At 41.8% G+C, this 27,326-nt stretch overlaps 1 protein-coding gene and 1 long non-coding RNA gene across 29 annotated transcripts in view; both read left to right on the top strand.

The window, feature by feature from the left end:
• ULK4 (unc-51 like kinase 4) overlaps window positions 1–27,326 on the top strand; it is a 540,161-nt gene that overhangs the window by 212,409 nt on the left and 300,426 nt on the right. For all 28 annotated transcript variants that reach the window (XR_014822784.1, XR_014822772.1, XR_014822770.1 and 25 more), the window contains one exon: window positions 25,670–25,718. Coding sequence is in view for 15 of the 28 variants with exons in the window: in XM_084987830.1 (XP_084843956.1) it covers window positions 25,670–25,718 (49 nt within the window). In the remaining 13 variants the exon portion in view is untranslated. The remainder of the gene's footprint in view (window positions 1–25,669; window positions 25,719–27,326) is intronic.
• LOC146397272 (uncharacterized) lies at window positions 886–5,707 on the top strand. The gene is made up of 2 exons (XR_014822807.1): window positions 886–1,554; window positions 3,867–5,707. It is a non-coding gene; the product is annotated as an uncharacterized LOC146397272 (long non-coding RNA).

Raw genomic sequence — 27,326 nt, 5'->3', positions numbered from 1 at the left:
GAAGGTGTATTTTGTTGTATTTGGATGTAGTGTCTTGTCAGTATTTCTTGTCCAACCTACTTATTGTGTCATTTAAGACCATTCTTGCCTCATTAATTTTCTGTCTGGATGATCTGTCCATTGAGGTAAGTGAGGTGTTAAAATTCCCCTACTATGATTGTATTGTCAATTTCTGTCTTTAAGTCTATTAGTATTTACTTTATATAGTTAGATGTTTCTGTATGGGGTGCATATATGTTATTGAGTATAATATCTACTTCCTGTATCGATCCCTTTATCATTATATAATGCTCTTCTTTGTCTTTCTTTATGGCCTCTTAAAAAAGTCCACTATTGATATAAGTATTGCTACCCTGCTTTCTTCTCATTTTGTTTATATGAAATATCTTTATCCATCACTTCAGTTTGTGTGTATCAGTTTTGCTCTAAAGATAGTCTCTTGTAGGCAGCATGCATATGGGTCTTGTTTTTTAAATCCAGTCAGCCGCCTCATGTCTTCTGATTTTTTTTTTTTTCCAGCAGTTTTCTTTTGTTCTTTCAATTGAGATCAGTTTCTCTGCCTTTTCACTTTGCTTCACTAACTCTGCCTCTATAAATTTAGGGGAAATATTTACAAATTGCAGTCTTAAAGTGTTGTCCATATGTAGGGTGTCCCTTTGCAGACTGCGTGTGCCCAGTGCATTTTGTGGGAGATCTGGATTTGTGGACACAAATCACATCTTTGCTCAGTGTGTGCTGGCAGCTTTCTCTTTGATAGGGGGTGGAGCTGAAGATGGAGGGGCTGGAGCTAGAGCCTGGAATGAGTTGGGACTTCCCCTCTGTTCTGTGGCTGTCACTGCTCTTTCAGGAGCAGGGTCTGATCCCAAGTTATGGAGCAGAAGCCCTGATGGTCAGTCCTGAGCTGGCTCCTTCCCTTTAAGTATTTGCCTTCCCTGCTTCTAGTGTTTGGACCCTTGCCCCAGAGAGGGGCAGTGCTGAAGCAAGGAGTGCCATGGGGGCTCTTGGCTCATGTCAGCTGCAAATAGAGGTCCAATCTGTTTCCCAGATGCTGCCTGTGGAGTCATCAGCAGTAGTTTTTCTTGTCCTGCTCAGATGCAGCCTGGGGACCCAGTCCCCTTTGTCCCTCATGGCTGATCATTCTCCCTAGTCTTCTGTTCCCCACCCTGTTGTGTAGATGCACTGCAGGGCAGGCGGAGTCCACATGGACTCTCTGGCGTATGAGCTGTGAGGGATCGGCTGCTGCCAGAGTTTTGGGCTGCTTCTGAGGTGCTGCTTGAATACCAACAGTGGCCGCTTCTGCCCCAGTCAGACCCCCCCGCCCCCGCCCCAGGATCAACTTGCCTCTGTGTCCCTTGGCTGAGCTTTTCCCCAGTTGTGGCAACCCTAGATCCAGTTCTGTGCTGTGATGTAGAATAAGCGGGGCTGAAGTGTCGGCTCAGCTAGGTCTCCAGAGCACAAAGGCAGCCATGGGAACTCTGGCATCCCTTTGAGCAGCACTGTGTCCACCCTGTACACCTTGCCTGGGGGCAACCAGCCTGTGTTTGTTCTTCACAAGTGGAATCCAGGTTTCTCGCAGCCCTCCTGTTCATCCTGGTGGTCCTCCAACCAGCCAAGGGGGCTCTCTTCCCTGTGTAGGACCCCAGGGCTGGGGCACTCAGTCTGTGACCCAAAGCAGTTCCTCCCCAAGGGGGGTCTCCACCTCTGTGTCCTCCTGTTTCCTCTGAGTTCCTTCTAGGCAACAGGTCCTGACCCCATCGCCTTTCTTACCTTCCTACTGTTGCCAGTGCCCAAATAGAAACGAGGAGATAGAGTTGGAGGAAACAGAAAAGGGAGCTTTAATTGCCAGGCAAAGGGGGAACACGGCAGGCTAGTGCCTCGAGGACTGTGCCTGCTTTGGAGCGGGTAGTGAGGAGTCTTACAGTGTTAATGGAGCAGGGCGTGATCAGCTCATGGACATTTTCCTGATGGGTTGCTGGTGAGGTATTTGAGAGTCGGTGTCATCCACCTTCTGGCTCCACCTGGTCTGGGCTCTACAGGCTTGTGGGCGGCATACAGTTAACTTCTTCCACCCGGTGGGTGCACCTGCAAAGCACTCTAAGGATGTGGCTCAGACTACTATCTACAGTCCTTGAGGAAGGACTGAAGGTCCTTGACTTTGTTGAATGGCTAAACTATTATTATTCTGTCTTGCTTGACCGTTTTCCTTTTTCTCTGTATTTTCTCACTCCCCTGATTAAATTGATTCTTTGAAGTTTTTCTATAGACAAGAAGGCAGGTGGAGGACATGAGTGGGGGTCCACTCTGGGAAGCCCTCTCACAGGGCCCTGCTCCTTTATACTAGCCAAGTACGTGTGGATCTTTTTTACAGCCTTGGTTGTATAGGAGTCTTTTTGCCAGTTTCCAGTAAGATTTCATTGAGAATTGTTCTACATGGAGATGTGTTTTTGATTTTTTTTTTTTTGTGGGGCAGGTGAGTTCCACATTCCCCTACTCTGTCATCTTGATGGATTTCCACTGCTGTTAACTAGTTTTTGAAAACTGTTAGTAAAATATACTTTCCATTCTTGTGGACGATTTTATAGTTGGCTGTGTTTATTTTATTTTATTTATTTATATATTTTGCTTTTTGGGGCAACACCCAGGGCATATGGAGGTTCCTAGGCTAGGGATTCAATCAGAGCTACAGCTGCCAGCCTACGCCACAGCCACAGCAACGCCAGATCTGAGCTGCGTCTACGACCTACACCACAGCTCACAGCAACGCTGGATCCTTAACCCACTGAGCGAGGCCAGGTATTGAACCTGCAACCTCACGGTTCCTAGTTGGATTCATTTCTGCTGTGCCACAATGGGAATTCCTGTGTTTATTTTATATTGTCTGGTTCTAGAGAAATCCAGAGTGTCTAAGTGTATTAGAATGTCCATATGTTTTTCTGGTAAACGACTTTTTAATTTGTGACCCTATTGAGTTTGTGACCTCTAGTCAGGATGATGATTTCGGCAAAGTGATCTTTTCTCATTGTTTTCTTTCAACACAGATGCGAATTCATGGTTACATGAATACTTAGCAGCTATTTCAGGGTCAGAAGTGGATGGTTTCAGATTATTTTTGTGGTGTGACATTTATAAGGAAAACACTTAGAGTTTATTGCACCCCTTTAAAAGTAGTGGTTCTCCAGTCATGTACTACAGAGGGGCCAGTAAATCTGAGTAGGGATTCAATAAAGCTTTTTCTTTTGGCTTTTTAGGGCTGCACCCACGGCATATGGAGGTTCCCAGGCTAGGGGTCCAATCAGAGCTGCAGCTGCCAGTCTCTTCCACAGCTACAGCAACATAGGATCTGAGCTGCATCTGCGATCTACATGGCAATGCTGGATCCTTAACCCACTGAGCGAGGCCAGGGATCACCCACAACCATGGTTCCTCGTTGGATTTGTTTCTGCTGCAGCACAATGGGAACGCCCAGTAAAGCTTTTTGTGTTGCACAAGACATCCTGATCTGTAGATGTACCCCTGTTTTCTAAAGATTCACAAATGCTGCCCCACAGGGTGAGCTGGCTTGCAGCCTGTTTTTACAGGTAAGAGTGGGGTTTACATTTTTAAAGGGTTGTACAGTTTATACACACAAGTGAATATGAGGCACAGAGACCTTGTGTCTGGCAAAGCCTAAAATACATACTTTCTAGGCCTTTTCAGAAAATGTCTCCAGCCCCTGAACTGAAGGAGTAGCACTTTTTTTTTTTTGCCTTTGTTCATGTGAATACAGAAATGTTAGAAATATTAAGGCTATGTGGGGCTTTGGAGGTCATCTGGTGCTTGTAAATGTACATTAAAAAAAAATTATCCTTGTATGATGGGTTCAACAGACCTGGAAGAGGTAGTTTGTTACCCACACAGATCCTGAGAGCAGAGGGTAAACCACACCCTGGGAGGGCCACCCGGGGAAGCACCAGAGGCCATCAGGAGGCAGAGGGAGCGAGAGGAAAAGGTGGGCAATAGGCTTTGCTGTAGTTTGCAAGGGAAGGAATAGGTGAGCAGGCTTAGGGTTGGCTAGTTTGAATGATTTCACTAGGCTCTGTGGTGTGGTGTTTATCTGTAGTTATCTGGTACCTGATCGTGGAATGATTAGGGCAGAGACATAGTGACCTGGAGTTTAAGAGCTCCACCAAGGAGGCTTCTGGGGGTGGGGGTGGGGGTGGGGGGGCGGTGGTGGTTGGTTTGCGTAGGAAAGGCAGACTCAAAGGAGACAAGTTATTGCTGGGAACTAGCTGGCCTTGGGAGGGGTGTCCCCTCCAGAGTTGGCCAGGTCTTAAGATGTCAAGGAATCAAACATGCAGAATAAAAAACACGATTGGTATCCTGGGCCAGTGTCTTCATTTTTCACTTGAGAAAATGGGTTCCCCAAGGCATTTGTGTGCTCTAGACCCCACTGTCAATGAGAAGGTCAGATTTTGGATTTAGACCTCTTGGTCCATTTTTCCTCGTACTAGCTAGCAGGGCCACTTTAAAAAAGAAACCCATGCGAGTATCACAATGGACTTTGTAGTTGAATTGCTTAAGTTTCTTTGTGTCACACATTTCCTTGTAAGACTGGTCCAGTTCTTCCACGTAGCCATCTTCATGTCAGTGTGGATGTGATCACAGCCCATGCCTGATTCTCCTTTGTTTCCCTCTGCCGTCATCATTTGGTGCTGGTGCTCATCTCTCTCTCTTTTATCATCAAAGCAGCTCCTGGCACATTTCTGGTCAGTAAGGTGATTGAAATTCCTGACCTCTTCCCTCTGTCCTCCTCTTGGGCTTTGTACCCTCCTCTAGTCATGACTTAAATTATATTTACAGGGTTGAAATCCTTCCTCATTATGTTAATTATGATACAGCTCATCATCCTGCCTCCTTCAGGAACTAATGTAAGTCTTTACATAGGTACTCATGGAGTCAGTATTCACTCTCTCCCTCCATCTCAGGATTCTGATAGGATTACAGAAGGATACCTTTCTTGAACCCTAGGAGTTTGATCCAAGGCCTTCGGTTTTCTGTAGTGATTTGTGAGGAAGATCACTAAAAATTGACTTAAATCTATTTTGACTTTTAAAAATCTTTTCAGGAAATAAAAACCTCTTATCTAAGTTTTTCCTGGTGCAGGAGGTAGTTATACTTCTGCTCATTTTCTTCCATCATCTTGTTTAATCATCACAGAGATTTTCCCTAAGTTCATGGTGACTTGATACACATTTCACTGCCTGTCCTTATTGTATGGAGTTGTGTTGGGTCCACTGAGACTGGTCATCTCTGTCCTTAGAACCAATTTAATCTTTTGAATCCATATTCCCATAGCAGCCCTGTATGCTGGAGGCCTCCTCATTTCAGTTATCCTCCTCTGACTTGCATGGGTTCGGTGACAGCTTTCATTATGGAGGGGCACCCAGCGCCTGGCCAAGAGCCGCCCTACATGCTGAAGTATCTGGTCACATGGGCCTGGGCTTGAGCCACTTACATGCTGTGTTGGAAGTTAGCATTTAGTCGAAGTCTTTGGTCACAATGGTCCCTGATGTTTGGGTGGGGGGTGGTGGGGGTGGTGGAGAGCCTACAATCAAAAATAAATAATTTATAATTCCTTCCTTCTGTATTTAAATAGATGTTCAGAGATCTTTAACAGACTGCTGCCTAGTAGTCTCCTCAAGTATTTCATTCCTTGCCCACAAGAAAATTCATTTGCTTCTTTTCTCTTATTTTCAAAGTCTCTTGAAGTTTTGCAATTCATTTCCATCATAGAATTATGGAACTTTGGAGCAGAATCAACTTTGGTATTTTTCTACCTCCAGGAGACGTTAGTATTATGTATTCAGTCATTGCTTCATCCTGCAAATCATTGTGTTCTCTGAGTTGGACAAAACACACATGGTCCTGATTTTCAAGAAGCTTATGAATACGTGGGGCTAACAGACAATAAACAAGGAAATCAGCAAAAAAGAAAAAAAAAAAGCCACAATTTCAGCTAGTGATATGAGAATAGTAAAGCAGGGTTAGAGAATAGAGAAGGATGGGCTGGGGTCAGCTGTCTTCAAGAGGGTTGTCAGAGGTTCTTTGGGAAGGTGACATAAAAGATCGAGGTGAGGGAGCTGTCTAGCTGTGTAAATGCTAGCTTCATTTCCAAGCTGGGACTTAGAGATGAAGGGAATAACACCAGTGTCAGATGCGGCTTAGCGTGTCAGTAAGATGAGAATGGAGAATTGACCATTAGATTGCCAACAGGCATCATTTCTCAGGGGTTATTTTTAGTGGCGTTCAGGGGCAAAAACATGGTGGAGTTTTTGAGGAGGGAATGGTGACGTGGAGACAGGAAACAGCAATGATTTTAACAAGAGTTTTGCTATAAAGCAGAGCTGGAAAATGAGGAGCTGGAGGGAGATATGGGGTCAAAGCAATTATTGGGGTTTGTTCTTAATATTTCAGTGATGCTTCTCTGTTGATGAGGAAGATCTAGTTGCAGAGCTTGGTAAATTACAGCTTCTGGGTCAAATCCAGCCCACTTGCTTTTATAAATATTATCACAGCCACACTGATTCATTTATTTATTGTCTCTGGCTGCTTTTATGCTACGGTGGCAGAGCTGAGTAGTTTTGAAAGAGACCACGTGGCTTGCAAAGCCAAAAGTATTTACTTCTGGCTCTTTACTGGAAAAGTTTCCCAACCCTTGATCTCATGGGAAGGGTAAAAGCTGTCTGTGCTTTGCTAGATTGACATCCTTGCCTCCTAGGGGGTAACCCTTGCTGTGCTCCCTAAGGGAGAGGGGTGTTAGAATCCAGTATGCAAACACAGGGATAATTGAGCCAGGAAGCTGGGAAGCAATACAAGTTGGGATGCTTGAAAGTGAGACACTTGAAGTGGTGCAGTTAATAATCATAAAACTGTCTAGAAGCTGGCTGACTGGACGGGGGATTAGAAAAGAGTTTGTAAGTGATAGGTCAATGAATTGAGAGGTCAAGGTATTTTTATTTGGATAATTGGAAATTGTATTCTATATTCCTATTTCTAGAATATTTATAAAAACAATACTGTACTAAAGCCTCATCTTTCTGTTTGGGGCTACTGTCACTTGTTACTATCCATTTTTTCCTACTTTAAGAAAGAGAGTAAAATGGTAACTATGATTATTAGTTACATTGTGGTTATTATGTGGGCATTATTTTTTATGTGTTCCTCTTTTTTTTTTTTTTTTTAACTGTGCCTATGGCATGGAAAAGTTCCCTGGGCCAGGGATCAAACCTCTGCCACAGCAGTGACAGCACTGGGTCCTTAGCCCACTGGGCCTCAGGGATCTCCTGAGTGCCTCTTTTTATACTTGCCTTTAAAAAAATGATTTAGACATTATTTTCCCTGTGGAAAATGTGTTGTATTTCCCTTAATAAACCATTTAAGCAGTATTACTATTAACTCTTAGCTCTTTCAAATGGGACAGAGCTTGGTCCTCTCTGGAACCCTTCTTAGGGGTGCTTTATGGCCTGCATCTATCTAGAATAGATATCTTCTATCTAGAAGCATATCTAACCACAGAATATTGGTTAAATCTCAAGCGTATTGTGCCTTTGAGCATATTTTATTGCCTGCCCATTATTTGCTCATATGTATGCATTCGGGACACAGTTTGGGCCTGTGATTCTCCCGTCTTTTCTGGTGCAGCTGGAGCATGGAGTGGTGGGCAGTGTGTGCAGCCCTTAGGTCCCTGATCATCTCCTCCTCAATTCACTATCAAGAGCTCTGGGCTTCTTGGGCCCCTAGACCAAGCCAGAGACTGTGCTGCAGACTCTGTGGCTAGTTGTGAAGATGCTACATATGTGTTGTGAAGAGAGTAGGGCTCACGTACCATAGTTGTCTTCGTGCAGGAGGTCTAGCCTGGGCTGTCTGAGTGTATTGTAAATTCTAGGGCTGCATTCCAAGTGCCCTGAGTAGTTAAACATTGGCCTTAGTTTGGTGGCAGGCTCCTCAACTCACCAGTCATTATTAGGAAATGACTCAGTCACATGGAGAAACCTCTCTCTGGGGTTTGTGCAGACAGTTTTATATGTGTGAGTCCATTTCCAGCCAGTTCAGTGAGGAGGTGAAAGCCATTAAGTGGCCTGTGTGCCAGCAGAAATGAGACCTTCCCCTTGGACCGTTCTAGGGTGACAATGTCAGTGCCTGTGGCTAGATAGCAGCCGTGGGCACTGGTAAAACCCAGACCGTTGCAAGCTTTCATAAGTCATTGCCATCTAAACATTGGTACCCTCCTGTGAGACACTTGACTTGTCATATACATAGAGGATGTCCCATCAAGGCAACCTACCTTATCCTTTGCCATAATGAGCAGTTTTCCATTTCTTTATCTAGCCACCATAGGCATCATTTTCTCCAGGATTTAAAAGGAATATTCTTTAAATTATTTGTTTATTTAACATCAGATTGACATCTTCATTCAATTGGTTCATTAAGCAGTGTGTCAAGATAAACCAATTGCCTTGGACCAGAATATGAATGTACGATATGTTTATTTCAACTGATATATTTATTTATCTTTGCCTGATGGGGGTTTCTGACTTTTCTTAGTGGTGTCTTTCATTTTTGACTCATCAACTAATGCCTTTTGGTTATTTTGTATTTGTAAAACAAATTGGTTTTACTTTTGATGGTGTTAAAATGTGCAGTAGTGAAAACAAAGGCAAAAGTGAAAAGATATCATTGTCTGGCAATGAAGCATTTCTGGGGTGCCCTTATATTTTGTGTCGATATGTTTATTGGATCTCTTTACAAATCCCAGTTGATTTAGAAACCTTTGGTTACTTGGTTATTACAGCCGGCAAAACCATGGTGGCCTCCTTACTGTAGAAGTGACAGTTAAACACAGTCTTTTGGTAGAATCTACCCTCCAAAGTCTGAAAGATTCAGCCCCTTTGTAATATTTGGCAGGTTTTAGCCTCATAATTCTCTTTGTCAGGTTGGCACTTTCTTTTGGTGATTTACCAAGGTACATTAGCATTTACAAATTAAAAAAAAAATTTTTTTTGACCACACCTGTGGCATGTGGAAGTACCTGGGCCAGGAATGAAACCCACACCACAGCAGTAGCCAGAGCCACAGCAGTGACAATGCTGGATCCTGAACCCACTGAGCCACCAGGTTACTCCTGATAAATTAGCATTTTAGAATAAGCAATATACTTAGGCTCCAAACTCCTTTATGTTGTTGTTGTTAATATACTCTTAACAAAGCCAGGCATTATCTGTGAATCCATCACACTCACCTGTCACTGTCAGTCAGCTTTGTAGAACAAAGTGAAACCCAACCGAATGGAATGTAATCGGAGCCACAAAGCACAGACTCTCACTTCAGTTCTCATGTCTGCACCAAACCCTCTTCCATGTCAAGTCTTCTGATTGTATGTGATGACAGTTATTGGTCAGAATATATTACAGTGTTTGCTATACAGACAGGGCCTTTGTCATGTAATTAAAGAGCATGAGAGCTGCCAGACTAAACAGTGGTCTGAGTTTCAAATAATGTTCTGTGACTTCCTTGGCACGTTTTTATCACCATCTTGAACATGTGTTATTGCTTAGCATTCTTTGCTGTAGCAGATGACAGAGGAAAAAAGCCAGGCATTGAGGGAGACTAAGCCCGGTTCTTCAAGGAGATAAATGCCTCTGAGGTACCTTGCACCCTGAGGATGCACTGTTCATGTATGTGCGTCTTTCTTCTCTGCTTGGAGTCATAAATCCTTCTTAAACCAACTGTTGACAGAGTTGACATAATGGTCAACTTTTAGGGCAGACTTCATTGGGTATCTTGAAATTCTAAAGGGGACACCCAAAGGAAAAATAGACAAAGATCTTGAAAAGGCCAGTCCTAACAATAAATGTGAAAAAGCGTTGCCCTTGTTAGTAATCAAAGAAAATTCCACCAGGATAAGAAAAACATCAACTTGGTAGAGGTTTTTTTTGGTTGTTTAATAGCACTTGTTGAGAGGTTAGTGAAACATGCCCTGTCATGCATTAGTACATCTTTCGTGACAGGCAAACTGCTAGTATGTGTTAAACCTTAAATATAGCCTTTGATTCCACTTCTAAGAATTTAGCCTAAGAAAATAGTAAAAGATATATGCAAATACTTAGATACAAGAGTGTCCGTTAAAACATTGTTGAGAACAACAGGAACAGTCAGAACAGCTACTATCTCTCTTGACAGACAACTTTTTATGTACCAGACAGGGCGAGGGCTTTACAGACACGATCTTATTTGCTCCTCACTGTCAGGCAATGAAACAGGCAGCGGTATCACATAGGAAGAAAGTAAGGCTTGGTGTTATGTGCTTTTCCAGGAGCACAGAGCTGGGAAGAGTCATTGAGGATTTGAGCTCATTCGATACCATCCCTTAGCCACTGCATTTGATTTTTCCCTAATGAATACTAGTAGAAAGGGGAAGACAGGACTCCCTCAATAGAGGACCAGTTAAATACAATGTACGTTAGAAAAGTATACAGTGAAATATTACTCAGCCATAAAAAGATTGAAATAATTCCATGTGTAGCAACATGGATGGATCTAGAGATTATCATATGAAGTGAAGTCAGTCAGAGAAAGGCAAACATCCTATGAGATCACTAATATGTGGAATCTTAAAAAAAAAAAAAGATACAAATGAACTTATTTACAAGACAGAAATAGACCCACAAACATAGAAAACAAACTTATGCTTACCAAAGGGGAAAGGGTAGGGAGGGTTAAATTAGGAGTTTGGAATTAACAAATACATACTACTATGTTTAACATAGACAACCAACAAGGACCTACTGTATAATAACACAGGGAACTTTACTCAATATTTTGTAATAATCTATAAGGGAAAAGAATCAGAAAAAGTACGTATGTATAACAAAGTAACTTTTCTGTACACCTGAAACTAATACAACATTGCAAATCAACTATACTTCAATTAAAAAAAAGTTGGCCCTAATGACAGAAAACCAGAAAAGTATGTAGATTTGAGAACTCCTATTTTAATTGAATATGTAATGACGTAGGAAGTGTTTTTAATATGTTAAAATATCTTACTGTATGCAGTCTGATTTGACTTTTTCTCTCACTCTCTGTCGTGATATAATATACCTAACAGTTTGTTAAAGTAGATTCTACTTCTAGTCCCAAATCCATTGTTGGCTTTGTGAGTGATAGTGAGCAGATGGCTTCACTAGCCTAAGTATTAATGATTTCCTCTGTAAAATGGACTCACCTGTGGTTATTAGACATAAAATGAGGCATGGCTTTTCCAGCAATGACACAGAATACATGCATGTTATTTTAAAGATGAGGTTGATCCTATGTCCTTTCTCAATGGGAAAAACAATGAAATAATATATCAAAACCTATTAATGATTTTCTTAGAGTGCTGGGAATATATTTTATTTGTAATTCTTTGCTAGTCTCCCAAAGGTAACATCAATAAATGATTTTTATGCCTCTGTATTTATATACTTTACAGAAGTAGATGTATACATTTATTATGGTTTTCAATAATTTTTATAATGAAGGAAAAAACATGCATTTATTAAACACATACACACACAAACACAAGCTATCTATAACATGATATGACTATCTATAACCCAATCTTAAGGTCTTCATGGTCAACAAAGTCATGGTGACCTTGCTTTCTACATCATGTGAACACTGAGATGTCCCGATTTTCTTTCTCCTGCCAGCTCTTTAAACCTTGGTGTTCCATGGGTTTTTGTCCTCAGCTCACTACTCACTTCACTTTCCAAACATAGCTCATCTTGCCTATCCAAACTAGTCTTTTCCCCATACATTACCTTCATATTGTATCTTAGAGCAGTTAAAATCATGAACTCTGAAGCATATTTGCTGCGTACCTTGGATAACATTCAGTGCGAGTGTCCTCCTCAAGTCAGGGTTAAGTAAGAGGTGACACCCTAAGCCCCATTGCCTTCTTGCATAGGAGTTGGCATGGATGAGGCGGTTTGCTGTGATGTTTGTAGTTCTGGTGGTAGTCATGGTGGGGGATCTCCAGGTAGGACAGATCAAGTGCCTGGAGTCATTCTGTATTTCTTTCTTCCTTTTCCGTTCTTGCATCCAGTAGATAGATCCTGTTGATAGATCCTGGTTAATCTCTCTCATCTTTGTCTTTTCGTAATTATTCCTGCTTTGATTCTTATCAGCTCTTCCCTTTGAGAGTGGTCACTGGCAGCTAATGGATCTTCCCATTTCTAGTCGCGTTTGTGTTCAGTCCATCCTCTCACGTGGCCTGCGTAGTCCTCATAAAAATGTAAAGCTGGTAATGATATCATATTACGTAATCCTTCCATCAGTGGCACCCAGTTCCCCAGAGCAGGAACATGTGCTAACTCAGCAATTTTTTTTTCTGTGAAAGGCCAGATTGTAAATATTTTAGGTCTTGCAGGACGTGTGGTCTCTGTTGTAGCTACTCAGCTCCACCATTGTGATGTGAAAGGAGCCATAAACAATATGTGAATAAATGAGCTTGGATATGTGCCAGTCAAACTCTATTTATGGGAATTCCCTTGTGGCACAGTATGTTAAGTATCCCAAGTGGTCACTGCAGTAGTACATGTCGCTCTTGTGGTGCAGGTTCAGTCCCTGGCCTGGGAACATCCACATGCCACAGATGCAGCCAAACAAAAAAAAACTTTATTTATGGAAGCTGAAATTTGAATTTCATGCAATTTTCACATGTCATGAAATTTTTTTTTTCCTTTGGTCTTTTTAGGGCCGTACCTGTGGCTTGTGGAGGTTCCCAGGCCAGGGGTTGAATTGGAGCTGCAGCTGCCGGTCTACACCACAGCCCCAACAACGCCAGATCCGAGCCCAGTCTGTGACTTGCACCACACCTCATGTCAACACTGGATCCTTGACCCACTGAAAGAAGCCAGGGATCGAATCTGTATCCTCGTGGATACTAGTCGGCTTCATTACTACTGAGCCGACAGAACTCCCTGTCATGGAATATTCTTTTGATTTTTTTTTTTTCTTTTTTAGTTACATGCAAGGAATATGGAAGTTCTCAGGCCTGGGATTGAATCCAAGACATAGCTGTGACCTACACTGGATCCTTAACCTACTGAATCAAACCAGGGGTCGAACTCACACCACCACAGAGACAACACCAGATCATTAACCCACAGTGCCACAGTGGGAACTCCCCCTGTTTTGATTTTTTCCCCCAATGATTTAGAAACCTAACAACCATTCTTAGCTTGTGGGTGCAGGGGTCGCCCTCTAGGTGGGAATTTACCAAGTTCAGGCTTCTTGGCCTGGCTAACAAGGTCTTTTGCGATCTGCCCCGGCTTATTCCTCCAGCCTCATCTTTTGCTACCTTCTCTTTCCCACTTCCATTTAGGCCATGAACTTAGCTTTTCTCTGTCCTTAATGAGCCATCCTGCTTTTGCTTTCTGTCATTCTGTTCCCTTTGCCCAGGACATAGATCATTCTTTCCTGTCCTCCTTCCCCTTCCACCCTTTCTTCCTCCACCACTTACTGATAACCGACTCCTCATTCAAGGCTTGACTCAATCAGTACTCATTCTGTGCAGGGAGGATGCTGATCCAGGCTGCTTGTGTTTCTTCTTCTCCTCCCTCTCCTCCTCCCCCCCTCCCCCTCCGCCCCCTCCTCCCCCTCCCCCGTTAGAGTCCACTGAGCCAGCACACGGCCAGCACTGGGAATCACGTGTTCCACAGAGTAACTCTGCAGTCCATGTTTACTCTGCACCTCAGATAGAAGAGACGGTTTCTCTTGTCCCTTCTGCACCCTTTTTAGACAGCTATCATAGCACTTGTGGTACTTGATAGCGCTCTCAGCCCTATGCATCACACTGTAATAAGAGACACTCAGTAAATGTTTATTAAGTGCATGAGAGAGAAAAGGGAGAAATCTTAGCCTGACTTCAAGTGGATTCCAAGATAAAAATCTCTTGCATTTCACTAAGTAACAGGACAAAAATAAACAAGTTTACTAAATTGAAAATAAATTTTAAAACATGTCATATACAGTTGCTTTTTTTTTTTTTTTTTTTTTGTTAGGCTCATTTCTGTAGGAGGAAAGCAATGCTGGCCACACGTACAGTCTCCTGTCCTCTTAGAAACCTTGTGCCCCTGCCAGTCTTTTATCTCAATGACTGTGCTTCTTTCTGTTCATTCCCTTCCCTTCTCTGCTGCAAGGACAAGCATGCTCCTTACTACCTGTAGTTTCAATGCGTGGAGCTGTGGGGCCAGTACAGGTTTATGTCTTGGGGAGAGTGCCAAAGGTTCAAAGAATTATTAGCAAAAGGAGGCCATCTGCAGGGCCACAGGGTTCAGAAAGATGGAAGGTGAGGGCTTAGGACTGAGCAGAACAGAAAGCACTGGGCTGGATGTGGGGAGGTGGAGATTGAGCCCTTGGCTGGTTCACAAGGGCATTATTGCCGGTGCAGAGACAGTTCATGTAAAGCTGTGGACAAACTGGTCTTTCAGGCACATCACAGCATGTAGAGTCAGAGGTGTCTTGTCAGAGAGCTTCACATGCTGCATGGAGAGCCTCTTGACTGCAGCTCTTTCTTCTCAACTTCTGTACTTTCTGTGGTAGAAACATTCTGTTGCCTGGATTCATTCAGCAGGTATACATTATTATCACAGGGCTATATTGCACATCTGTTGAGTTAACAGGTAGAAAAGCATTTTGCAGAGTTGCTAATGTAATGTAAGATTCTCCTCTTCCCACCTAAAATCTCCTTTCTGTTGGGAAACACTTTTTACCTAGCCAGATTTTCTCTTACTGAAGTTCATGTCTTTTTCACGCTATTTTAGGCAATGGGAGATTTTTGTGTCAGAGGGCTTTCTGGTATGGCTCATCTGCTAACTTAATTTTAACACTTCCTCAGCAAATGAAGCAGTCAGCCTTATAACTTGGATTAAGTTATTTTTATTCTGTATGTTTCGTGACCACTGAGGTGCAGATTTCCTCAGGGAAGAAGTCTCAGGCCCATCCATGAGAAGAACTCTGTAGATCTTTGTAAAATGACCGGATCTGAAATCCTCTGTGCTAAAGCTGCTCAACTCTTAATCCTGCCCTTTTTGTATGGGAAAAATAATGTCTTTATATGTGTACCTTTATTGGTAAGACTCTTACAGTTCTCTGCAAGAGGATTATCAAACATTGCAGGCTAGGGCAAACATTTCCAGGAGAAATAGTACAAATATTCTTGCTTTCAAGATGGACATAATATCATGCCATAACTAAACATTATGAAACCATTTCCTTTTGAAGCTGATGCACTGAACCAATAATTTGAAATTCAGCTCGATGTTAGAGACCTTTTATTTTAAATGACTGTTGTTGGTCCACAAGGCTGGTAAGTTATGTAAGCCATAAGAAATGAAAAAGCTTTGTAGTCTAGTGCTCAGTTATGAACAAATAAGAAATATAAAACTCCTAACCAACATTGTTGGAAAGCTTACAAATTTCCAGCATCTATTTTGGGTTTGTACACAAGTTGGCCAGAAGCAGCTTGTTCAAAGAATCAAATGTGAATTATTTTTTTGAAAAAGGAGGCAGGGATAAGATGGAATTGGAATGGGTGCAAGTTCAGGTCTGTGGTGGGCAATCCTAAATGACCTTCAAGACTCCCAGCCTATCTTCTCCCAGTTATTCAGTTAAACACTAGTTTAGAGTTTCTCTGAGGGGTTACTGCAGATGTCATTAAACCAGTCCCAAACTAGTTGACCTTATATTGGAGATCATCTGGGTGGGCCTGACTAATCATATGAACCATTTAAATCTGGTCTGAGAGCTCCTGCTATGGCACAGTGGGATTTGTGGCATCTTGGGAGTGCTGAGATGCAGGTTTCATCCCTGACCCAGCACAGTGGGTTGAGGATCTGGCATTGCCACAGCTGCAGCTTAGGTTGTGACTGCAGCTCAGATCTGATCCCTGGCCCGGGAGCTCTATGTGCCTTATGGCAGCCAAAAATAAAAATAAATAAATAGATACATACATAAGTAAGTAAATAAATCTGGTATAGAGGTCAGAGAAAGGGAAATCAAAGAGCTTTGAAGCTTGAGATGGATTCCGCATGGAGGAGATTTTCCATTGCTAGTTTTGGAGATGAAGGAGGCCATGTGGCATGGTACGTGAGTGGCCTCTGGAACCTGAGAGGGACCCCTCGCGGACAGCCAACAAGGAGGTAGGTACCTCGGTTCTACAAGTGCAGGGAACACAATTCTATCAACAACACAATTGAAAATGAATCCCTTCCACTCTCCAGATGGAAACTTAACTTAGCCTAGCTGGCGTCTTGATTCTAGACTTCTGATACTCTGAGCAGGTAACCCTGCCAAGTTGAGCTAGGCCTCTGAACTACAGACCTTCGAGCCAATCAATGGCTGTGCTTTAAGCTGCGAAGTCTGTGGTAATTTGTTAGTCAACAATAGAAAACTAAAGTAAAGCCTCAATCATATCTCCTTTGTGTCACTCTAGTAGCCTATTATTTGGTCTCTCTTGTTCTAGACCAGTGTTACTCAAACGATTTGGTGAAGACACAGTTTCTGAAATGTCAGTGTCTTGCAGACTAATGCTGTGGCAGGTTGTATTTTACGAAGATGGCTGCAAAAACATCTCCCATCCTGTGCTCTTCTGTCACGTGACCACGCCACTCCCACATCAGGAGGCTCTCATTCCCTCTGCTTCGGCTAGCCCTAATAACTGGCTTATAACCACTTCTTGATATCAAGTGATGCTCTGTGTTCCACGGCTCAATTAGAAAAGACCATGGGGCTTCTGCCTGGTTCTCTAGGAACGCTCCTCCTTGGCACCCAGCTACCATGCTGTGAGAGGCCAAGCCACGTGGAGAGGGCAGTACTGGGTGATCTAGTTAGCAGAATTAACAGCCTTCCTTGAGTCATCCCAGCCAAGAAGCCTGACATGTGAATAAAGAAGCCTTCAGATAATTATAGCCCCTAAGCTAGTCTAGTCAACCATAGCCTTCCTTTGTGTCTTCCTAGCTGAGGCCTCAAACATAGGGGACAAAGACAAGTCATCCCCACTGTACCGTGTCCAAGTTCATGACCCACAGAATCCGTGAATGTCATAAGGTAGTTATTGCTTGCCGAGACTATACTTGGGCTTGTGGGTTATGTACCCACAGACAACCAGAATAAGCATTTTTATAAAATGCTATGAAAGTGAAATTAAAAAAAAAAAACAATATAAGCAGAAATCACATAATCTATGCTACCGTATTGGTCAAAGCATTTAAAGACTGACCCAGATTTAAAAGGAGAGGAAGCAGACCTCACCTTTCAAAGAGAGGAGACTTGAAGAATTTGGGAGCCATTAAAAAAAAAAAACTTTAAAATTTGAAATAATTTTAACTTTAGAGAAAAGTTGCAAAAATAAGACAAAGAATTTCCATCTGCCCTTCACTCAGCTTCCACGAATGATAACATCTTATGGAACCATAAGACAGTTGTCAAAGCCAGGAAGTTACCATTGTTAATAATACTATTAGCTAATCTGCCCGTCTTATTCCAGTTCTGTCAGTTTTTCCCAATAACGTCCTTTCTCTGTTCCCTGGTCTAATTGTGGACTGCACAGTGCATTTAGTTTTCCTGTCTCCTTGGTCTATTCCAGCCTAGGATGGTTCTTACCCTTCCCTGGTCTTTCATGACTGTGACACTTTAGAAGTGTGTGGGTAGTTGTTTTGTAAGATACCCCCCAAAGTTGCTTGAATTTATCATGTTTAGATTAGGGTTGCACATTTTTCAGAAGTGATGATGTACCCTTCTTAGTCGGTGATATCAGGGTGGACCTGACATCAGTATGTCCTATTCCTGGTGATGTAAGATATGTTTCCTAGGGGGTAAGGGGGTCCCTGCCAGGATTCTCCACTGTAAATAGCTCGTAGACAGGTCCTTTGAGACTTGCAGGTGTTCTTTCATCATATTTGGGTGGGGCCATGTTTTAAAACTGCCACAAAGTTAAAATTTCTCATTAGATCCCACAGATATAAACTTAGTCTTTCCAGTTTCCATTGTTCCATTGTCATAGGTCTGTGGCTGTTTGCAGGTTGGCTCTGGTCTGCAGACCACACTTTTGAAAAGTACTTGTTCCAGGTTGCATTCCTTCACTAGTTCATTTTTCCTGTTACCATCAGATTGGAGTTTGAATAGCAAATCCAACTGTGTCATTGTTCTGTTTAAAATCTGTCAGAGACTTCCCATACTTCTGCGGCGAAAACCAAACTTCTGAGCCTGATGGTCAAGATTATGTCATTCTGCTCCATCTTTCACATTATCCCTTTACTAGACTGTTCCACTTACTCTCACCATTGTCTCCACATAGGCGCGTCTGTCTCCTTCACACACACCACAATTGTTTTCACTAGACAATCCTCTGTATTTCAAGGCTCATGAACCTTCTTCTCAGTAATCTGGGCTCAGTAAGTTTCCCCCATGTCTGGTCCCCTATAGCCTGTGCCTATACCTCTGATAGAAGTTGAATTTTGTTTTTATATTTGGTTATATATCTGTCAAGTCATTTGACTCTGAACTTGAGGGCATGGATTTTGAGTTTATAAGATGAGCCCATGGCAAGAGTTCAATAATGTTAACCATAAATTGAGACAGTTCCCAGGAAAAAAACATATCCAATAATAAGTTAGATCTGTGTGACCAGATGGATTCTAGAAATGCAGAGACAGTGGGTAGAGAAGTCTTCTGGGGAGGACAGTGTCCCTGGTTGAACAGATCCACCAATGGACATTGAGGCTGTGGACATCTGGTCCTCCTTCATGTGTATTCTCTCTATGCCATGACTAGATAAAAACTTGAATCAAGGAAGCAAACCCAAGACAGTGCACTCCATGGATGGACCCCTGTGTCTCCTTAGGCCTGTTTTATTGCTTTTGGGGACCACTTTCTTGTCCTGCAAAACTGAGCAAAGGGCAGGCAGAGATCCTCTGCCTTCTTCTCTCTGCATTTCTTCCTGTTTTAAGTGTTGAAGGAAACTTTTAAAAATGTTAATAATAGTTTGAAATTCAGCCCAATTGCTGCTGTAGTTGGCTCTTAGAATAGAAGTGGACTGATCAATATGTTCCTAGTTTTTCCTAAGTTGCACCTGACTAGTCTTTTATATCTAAATACTGCTAGATTGATATTTAGCCCTATTTTCTAAGAAATGTAATTGTGCCAGAAAATAGAGAAAACCAAGGCCGTCATGATTCCATAGGTCACTGCCAATAATTTTAACTCAAAAGTACTTGTTCTTTCTTATATCAAAAGTGTTGAGCTATTATTTAAAATTTGCATTTAGGAGTTCCCGTCGTGGCTCAGCGGTTAACGAAACTGACTAGGAACCATGAGGTTGTGGGTTCGATCTCTTGGCCTCACTCAGTGGGTTAAGGATCCGGCGTTGCTGTGAGCTGTGGTATAGGTCATAGACGCGGCTTGGATCCTGCAGTGCTGTGGCTCTGGCGTAGGCTGGCAGTTGTGGCTCCGATTAGACCCCTAGCCTGGGAACCTCCATATGCCATGGGTGCAGCCCTAGAAGAGAAAAAACATAAAATAAAAAAATAAAATAAATAAAATATGCGCTTAAATTTTTCTCGTAGTCATGGCACATTTTGTGATAAAATCTTATATATTTGTGCTTGTAGCTTCCATAGATAAATCTCAACTAAGTAATTATCAGAATTTAAATGTATGGTATTTTAAATGAGTTCTCAAGCATTAATAAATACATTTTTAGCAGTAAGTAAAATAAGATATCACTTAAAACTTATCAATCAATAAATAAATTATCAATCAATACATTTTAAAACATTTCCCAACACCAATGGCCAACACCAACAGGAGGGAATTAGAATGCCAAATAATGTATCCTAAAGATTTCCATAAGTTCATTCAAAATTTTTAATTCAAACAGAACCTCTTTTGTTCATAATATAACCCACAGGTATACAAAATCTCAGTGACTCTCCTGAAACAAAACTTTGTAAGGAAAACTCACCACACACCATCTTATCATTAAGTTACACTGTCAAGGGGAAAAAGACACCCCTTGAAACAGAAATACCTGAGGTAAAGTGGTCCCAGGAATGGAATTTGGAAAGGGCACTATATTTCAGTTTAATCATCTGGAATTACTTAAACACAGCATGCTTACATGACTAACATAAAGGAAGAAAAGCTTACTGTAATATAGTTAATATCTTCACAATCCTTTGAAGATTCAGGATAATTTCGAAAAGATCTCTACTTTGTTTTTGGTTTAAAAACATTCAGATGAAGCTTTTCCCTTCCTGTCCTTCAGGCTGTCCATAAACCATAGAAATTCATTCTTTTCGAATTTAGGAAATAATAGACTCATATACTAAAATGATTCTGGTCATTTAAATCATGGGGCCAGCTACAATGGAGCCCCCAAATAAGATAACCTTTTGCATCATGATTTTTCCAGCATCTGCTGTAGTGATTTAAGACTTGCTGCTTGAATAATTCCCTGGGAGTCAGGCACTTTGTTTAGAGGCAAGCCTTGTCCTCCCTGGTCTGCAGAGGTCAGGGCACCAGAGCCGCCCTCCAGAGTAGTACCACACCAGAGGAACAGAGTCCATTACTCATAGCACATCAAAGGTTTGATCATTTGAGACCTGAGCCACTATTTGTGCCTCTGGTGGTGCATGAAAGGAGATGCTTAAAGTATGGAGAGTTACTTTGTAAAATCAAAATTTAAGAACAGGGAGTTGCTGTCATGGCTTAGTGGTTAAGGACCCCAACTAGTATTCATAAGGATGCGGATTCGATCCCTGGCCTCGCTCAGTGGGTTAAGGATCCAGTGTTGCCGTGAGCTGTGGTGTGGGTCGCAGATGCGGCTCAGATCCAGCATTGCTGTGGCTATGGCATAGGGAAGCATCAGTAGCTCCGATTAGACCCCTAGCCTGGGAATCTCCATGTGCCAACAGTGTGGCCCTAAAAAGGCAAAAGACAGAAAAAAAAAAATTAAGAGCAGATTGAAGACCTATGGTCTCTAAAGCAGTCTAAAATATGTGGATTTCAGATGTTTAATCCATAGTTCACAATTAAAAAATGCATTTATATCATTACCCAGTACACATATTCAGACGTATAAGTGAAATAAAAATGCCATGGAACAATACTATGTTCCAACTAATATCCATGAGGATGTAGGTTCCATCCCTGGCCTGGCTGTGGCTGTGGCATAGGCTGGCAGCAACAGCTCCGATTTGACGTGTAGCCTAGGAACTTCCGTATATTGTGGGTGCAGCCCTAAAAAGGTAGTTTTTTTTTTTTTTTTTTTTTGGTCATTTTAGGGCCACTCCTGCGGCATATGGAGGTTCCCAGGCTAGGGATCTAATCGGAGTTGTAGCCACCAACCCATGCCAGAGCCACAGCGACACCAAATCTGAGCCACGTCTGTGACTTATACCACAGCTCACAGCAATGCTGGACCCTTAACCGACTGAGTGAGGCCAGGGATTGAACCCGCAACCTCATGGTTCCTAGTAGAATTCGTTTCTGCTGTGCCACAATGGGGACTCCAAGACAAAATGTTTTTTTTTAAAAAATTGAGAAAATGCTAGTCAATACTCAGTAAACTCATCTCATTGCTTATTTTATTAGTCAGTTCCCACAGTCTGGAAAAACACTACCTTAGATAGTTGTAAGCTCTTGCAGTCGCCCGTGTTCTGTACCTGCTTTAGAGGTCTTTTGGAGTTACATTTGAGGTTTGTTCATGAGTCACAGAAAATATCATAGAAAAAAATTGCTTTTCACTAAAAGCAGTTTCATTTAGCTTGAGTTCCCCTTTTTATTTACCAGATGTGGCTCTAAATTATGTGTTAGTCAAATTAAAGAACACAGTTATTCTGGTTGGTTGTGTTAGAACCTGAAGTTAATAGACTTAAGAGTTAGTCCAGGCCAGCCTGCTCCTCATGGAGAGAACCAGAGAAGAACTAGCAGTAATTTTAAAGAATTAATTAAGGGAGTCCCTGTTATGGCTCAGCGGGTAAAGAACCTGACATAGTGTCTGTGAGGATGTGGGTTTGATCCCTGGCCTCCCTCAGTGGGTTAAGAATCCCAAGTTGCTGCCACTGTGGCGTAAGTTGCAGAAGAGGCTCAGATCCATTGTTGCTATGGCTGTGGTGTAGGCTGGCAGCTGCAGCTCTGCTTTGATTCCTAGCCGGGGATCTTCTGTATGCCCTATTAAAAGAAAAAAAAATAATTAAGATTCTTTATGTAGCCATATGTTAGAAATTGAGTATTTTGGAGTTCCCGTTGTGGCTCAGTGGTATCACTCAAGTAGTATCCATGAGGATGTGGGTTCGATCCCTGGCCCTGCTCAGTGAGTTAAGGATCTAGAGTTGCTATGAGCTGTGGTGTAGATTACAGACGTGGCTCAGATCCCCCATTGCTGTGGCTATGGCATAGGCTGGAAGCTGTTGTTCCGATTCCACCCCTAGCCTGGAAACTTCACATGCCGCACATGTGGCCCTAAAAAGCAAAAAAGAAAGAAAGAAAAGAAGGAAAGAAAGAAAGAAAAATTGAATATATTTAAAAATACCATCATGGAAAATTTGGTGTTGTGAGTGGCTGCTTTTGGATCTGAATGTCAGGGTGGGCTGTGATACAGCTGTAACTTTTAGGTACCTCTGGGGAAGCAGTGGTACCTCTGTCCCTGTGATCTTCTTGGCTTTGGTTGCTAAGGCAACACAGAGATGTTTATGCTGAGCCTAATAAGAGTATATATGATAAATATTTAAAAGAGGAGTTCCCATTGTGGCACAACAGGATCAGTAGTATCTCTGGACGCAGGTTCAATCTCCAGCCTGGTTAAGGATCTGGCATTGTCACAGTTGTGGTGTAGGTTGCAACCATGGCTCGGTTCTGATCCCTGGTCCAGGAACTCCATATGCCACAGGGTGGCCAAAAAAAAAAAAAAAAAAGAAAAGAAAAAAATATTTAAGATGAATTTAAGAAATGATATGGTTAACATTTGGAAGTTGAGGAAGAGGATTAAGGCTGTGCTAGCCCGAATGCATCCTGAGTCTGCGTTTTCCATCCTATCCAGGCATGGTATAAGGAGCTCCATCTTTTTTATTTTTTTAATGATTTTTATTTTTTTCCTTTATGGCTGGTTTACAGTGTTCTTTCAGATTTCTACCATACAGCAAGGTGACCCAGTAACACATACACATATACATTTTTTTTTCATTTTTCATTTTTTTTTCTGTCTTTTTGACTTTTTTAAGGGCTGCACCTGCAGCATTTGGAGGTTCCCAGGCTAGGGGTATAATTGGAGCTGTAGCTGCTGGCCTACACCACACACAGCAACTCGGGATCCGAGCTGCGTCTTCGAGCCACACCACAGCTCACGGCAACGCCAGATCCTTAACCCACTGATTGAGGCCACAACTTCATGATTCCTAGTCGGATTCCTTTCCGATGCTCCACGGTGGGAACTGCACACATAATGCATTTTTTTTTCTCACATTATCATGAGGAGCTCTGTCTTCATACCCAAGCCTTCTCTTGCCCAGGAAAGTGAGAGAATGTAAATGAATTTAACATCCGTCATCAAAACATTTTCCCTCTAATATACTGAGACTACAGAGAAATCATCATGTTTGTTTTTGCTAGATCCTGAGCTCAGGCTTTCTAAGTGTTTGAGTCTTTGGGAACTCTCTCTGTATCTCACGTTCCCTTAACAGATATTTGTAATACACTGTGATCTTTTTTTGGGATAGTCTCATAGGCTTTTCTTTCATCACTGTATGATCATAGACAAACAAGCTCTAGGGAAGCCAGATGACAAATTCCCTTTCTATCCACCTGGTATTTTCTGAGAGAGAGAGAGACAAACAGCACATATCTACCATAGGAGCAACGTGCTTATCTTAAGTGCAATAGTTTATTCTACAAAGTATTCTAATGAAGTTAAGGAACCTGTTTTTTTCTTTCACTGAAGCAAGATCAGCAAATTACAGCTTGTGGGTCAAATATGGCCACTGCCTGTTTTTGTTAATAAAATTTTATTGGAATACAACCATACCTATTCATTTATGTACTATTTATGCCAGCTTTTACATTACATTGACAAAGGTAAAAAGTTGCTATAGAAACTGTGTAACCTGCAAAACCTAGAATATTTACTATCTGGCTCTTTATAGAGAAAAGTTTACTGACCCCTGGACTAAAGGAATATTTAGAGATTAAAATATTATTCTTTTAAAAACTACCACTTTTTTTTTTTTATTTTTCCACTGTACAGCAAGGGGGTCAGGTTATCCTTACATGTATACATTACAATTATAATTTTTTCCCCCACCCTTTCTTCTGTTGCAACATGAGTATCTAGACAAAGTTCTCAATGCTATTCAGCAGGATCTCCTTGTAAATCTATTCTAAGTTGTGTCTGATAAGCCCAAGCTCCCGATCCCTCCCACTCCCTCCCCCTCCCATCAGGCAACCACAAGTCTCTTCTCCAAGTCCATGATTTTCTTTTCTGAGGAGATGTTCATTTGTGCTGGATATTAGATTCCAGTTATAAGTGATATCATATGGTATTTGTCTTTGTCTTTCTGGCTCATTTCACTCAGGATGAGATTCTCTAGTTCCATCCATGTTGCTGCAAATGGCATTATGTCATTCTTTTTTTATGGCTGAGTAGTATTCCATTGTGTATATATACCACATCTTCCGAATCCAATCATCTGTCGATGGACATTTGGGTTGTTTCCATGTCCTGGCTATTATGAATAGTGCTGCAATGAACATGCGGGTGCACGTGTCTCTTTTAAGTAGTGCTTTGTCCGGATAGATGCCCAAGAGTGGGATTGCGGGGTCATATGGAAGTTCTCTGTATAGATCCCACCCCACTTCTTTTGAATCAAGGCTATTTTCCCTTAAATCACATGAAAAAATTCTTTTGTTACAAATAGGTGACGGTTTATAACTAGGTTTGATGAGAGAAAGTGCCTGGAAACAACTGGGTGATTAGTGTCTCTTTTTTTTTTTTTTTTTTTGGCTATGCCTGTGGCATGTGGATATTCTCAGGCCAGGAATTGCACCTGTGCCTCAGTGACACCCCAAGTTGCTATAGTAACAACACCGGATCCTTAACCTGGCTGCCCCACAAGAGAAGTCCTGGTGTCTACTTTTTTTTAAAGTTAAAGATTGTTAAAAATCATTGTTCATTAAATCTTTAATGCTGTGAAGATAACTAATGAGGCATATTTGAAAGATTACAGTGTGGGATGCTTATAATTTAACTGCACGGAGAATTGGTCATATTATTTCAGTTGGTATTGTCTATTTTGATAGTCTTTATAATAATTGTGAATTTTAATAAAGTTTTACATTTACAGATATCAATTCATTTGAGATTTAACTTGCCACAGATCAGTGAGGCTAATCTAATAGTCATTAAAGAAGCCCCATGTTTCTTGTGTTTAGTAGATGTGGTTCAGTGTATTAAAACGAGATTTAATCTTACTATTTCTTGGTCATAGAATTTAAACAATGAAACATGGGGCTGCAGTGTGCCATATCAGGATAGCAGTTAAATAATTAATTAAAAAATAATTAACAAATTATCTTTTAATTTTTTTAACAGACTTGTGGAAGAAAGCAAATTGATCCCACGCATTTTCGAAGTAATTCTGGTAAGAGAAGAAGCGTGTTTCTGAAATTCAAAAAAATATTTTTAAAGTTTTGTCCACATTGTTTGGTTGGGTTCTACCCATAACTCTGCCCAAAAGAATTGTGTCCATTGTCTCACTTGGCCTTATTGGGCTTCAGTTTCCTTATCTGAGCTTCTGTCCAATTCTGAAATGGTATAGAGACACCATGTAACATCTGCCCTCTTTTCACAAATCTTGTGCATTTTATTTCTATTGAGCTACAAAATGTTACTTATTATAGGAGTTCCCATTGTGCTGCAGTGAAAATGAATCTAACTAGGCACCATGAGGTTGTGGGTTTGATCCCTGTCCTTGCTCAGTGGGTTAAGGATCTAGCGTTGCTGCGAGCTGTGGTGTAGGTTGAATATGCAGCTTGGATCCTGCATTGCTGTGGCTGTGGTGCAGACTGGCAGCTGTAGCTCCAATTGGACCCCTAGCCTGGCAACCTCCATATGCTGTGGGTTCAGCCCTAAAAAAAAAAAAAGTTACCAATTATAGAAGGAATATTTTATTTGAGGTTGGCTTATGGAGGAAGGGCAGAATGATGATCACTGTGCTTCAGTGTAAATTTTCTGATGTTCAGTATGAAGCACTCTGACTTTGTAGACGCTGGGTCTGATCAACAATTTTATGCCTATGGCAGGAAGCTGTCTTCCTCAGAACGTAGAATAGCTTAACTTCCAGACTCTGTTTTTTCTATTCAAAGAATGCAACTGGATGGAAACCTTTCCTCTCTGGTTCCTGTGTGTAGAGAATAAAACTGAATGTAGGGTCGGCTTTTCTCACTTCTGATAAAGCCCTCTCTGTACTTCATTCCAGTCTGAGAATTAGGCTGATAACTGAGTAGATAGAGTGAAGGAGCGCCCTTGGCCAAAGAAATGTTCTCTTGAACCTGAGTGGTTTGTCCCCTTGGACCAATAGCTTTCCCTCTGTAGCTAACTGACAGTGCAGGGGACATATCCCCAGCCAGATCAGCCTACCCCACCTTGGTTGTCAGTTGTCAACAGAACAATAGCTGTTATTGTCTGATAACCCTACACATGGAAAATGAGCTCTCTTTAATGATTCTAAAATATTAATCTACAAGTTGTTTGTGTGCTGATAGGGCTGTATGGTGAAAATGTTATTTTTCTCAGCTGCAGATTGTCCATTTCCTTTGAGGAGAGCTTTTGTGTTTGTGGAGCTATTTGAATTAGGGGAGCTAGGAGTAGTTTGTGGGTAGTGTTCCTAAAGCGGACTCGAGTGACGATAAGATGACCCAGAGGATTGCATTGCTTCAAAGGGTAAAAGGAGATTTTAGAGGTGGTATCAGGAGAAGAAATAGAGAAAAATGAGATAAAGAACCATGGATATGAAGAGCTGGCCAGTGGTTTCTTTGAGGCTTTGCTTGGTGGTGTGTGTGGCTTCTGCTGATAGTAGGACATACCCAACTTGCTCACTTGTTGTGGAGTTGTATTTGTTTTTGGAGGACCTTGGATGCTGTAAATGGCTGGGTTTGGCCAAATGAGGCAGGAACCAGAGTTGTCCATGCTCAGCCACATCTGGCTTGCATTTGAAAAGAGACTGGTGTTTGGAGTTCCTGCTGTGGCT

Source organism: Sus scrofa, chromosome 13 (genome assembly GCF_054392235.1).
Source record: "Sus scrofa isolate SSC_HxYL_T2T_F1_AM1 chromosome 13, Sscrofa_HxYL_maternal_Yorkshire_Landrace_v2.0, whole genome shotgun sequence".
NCBI classification, from domain to species: Eukaryota; Metazoa; Chordata; class Mammalia; order Artiodactyla; family Suidae; genus Sus; species Sus scrofa.
Note: the sequence above shows the minus strand (reverse complement) of the source record. Positions and strands in the feature narration are given on the sequence as shown.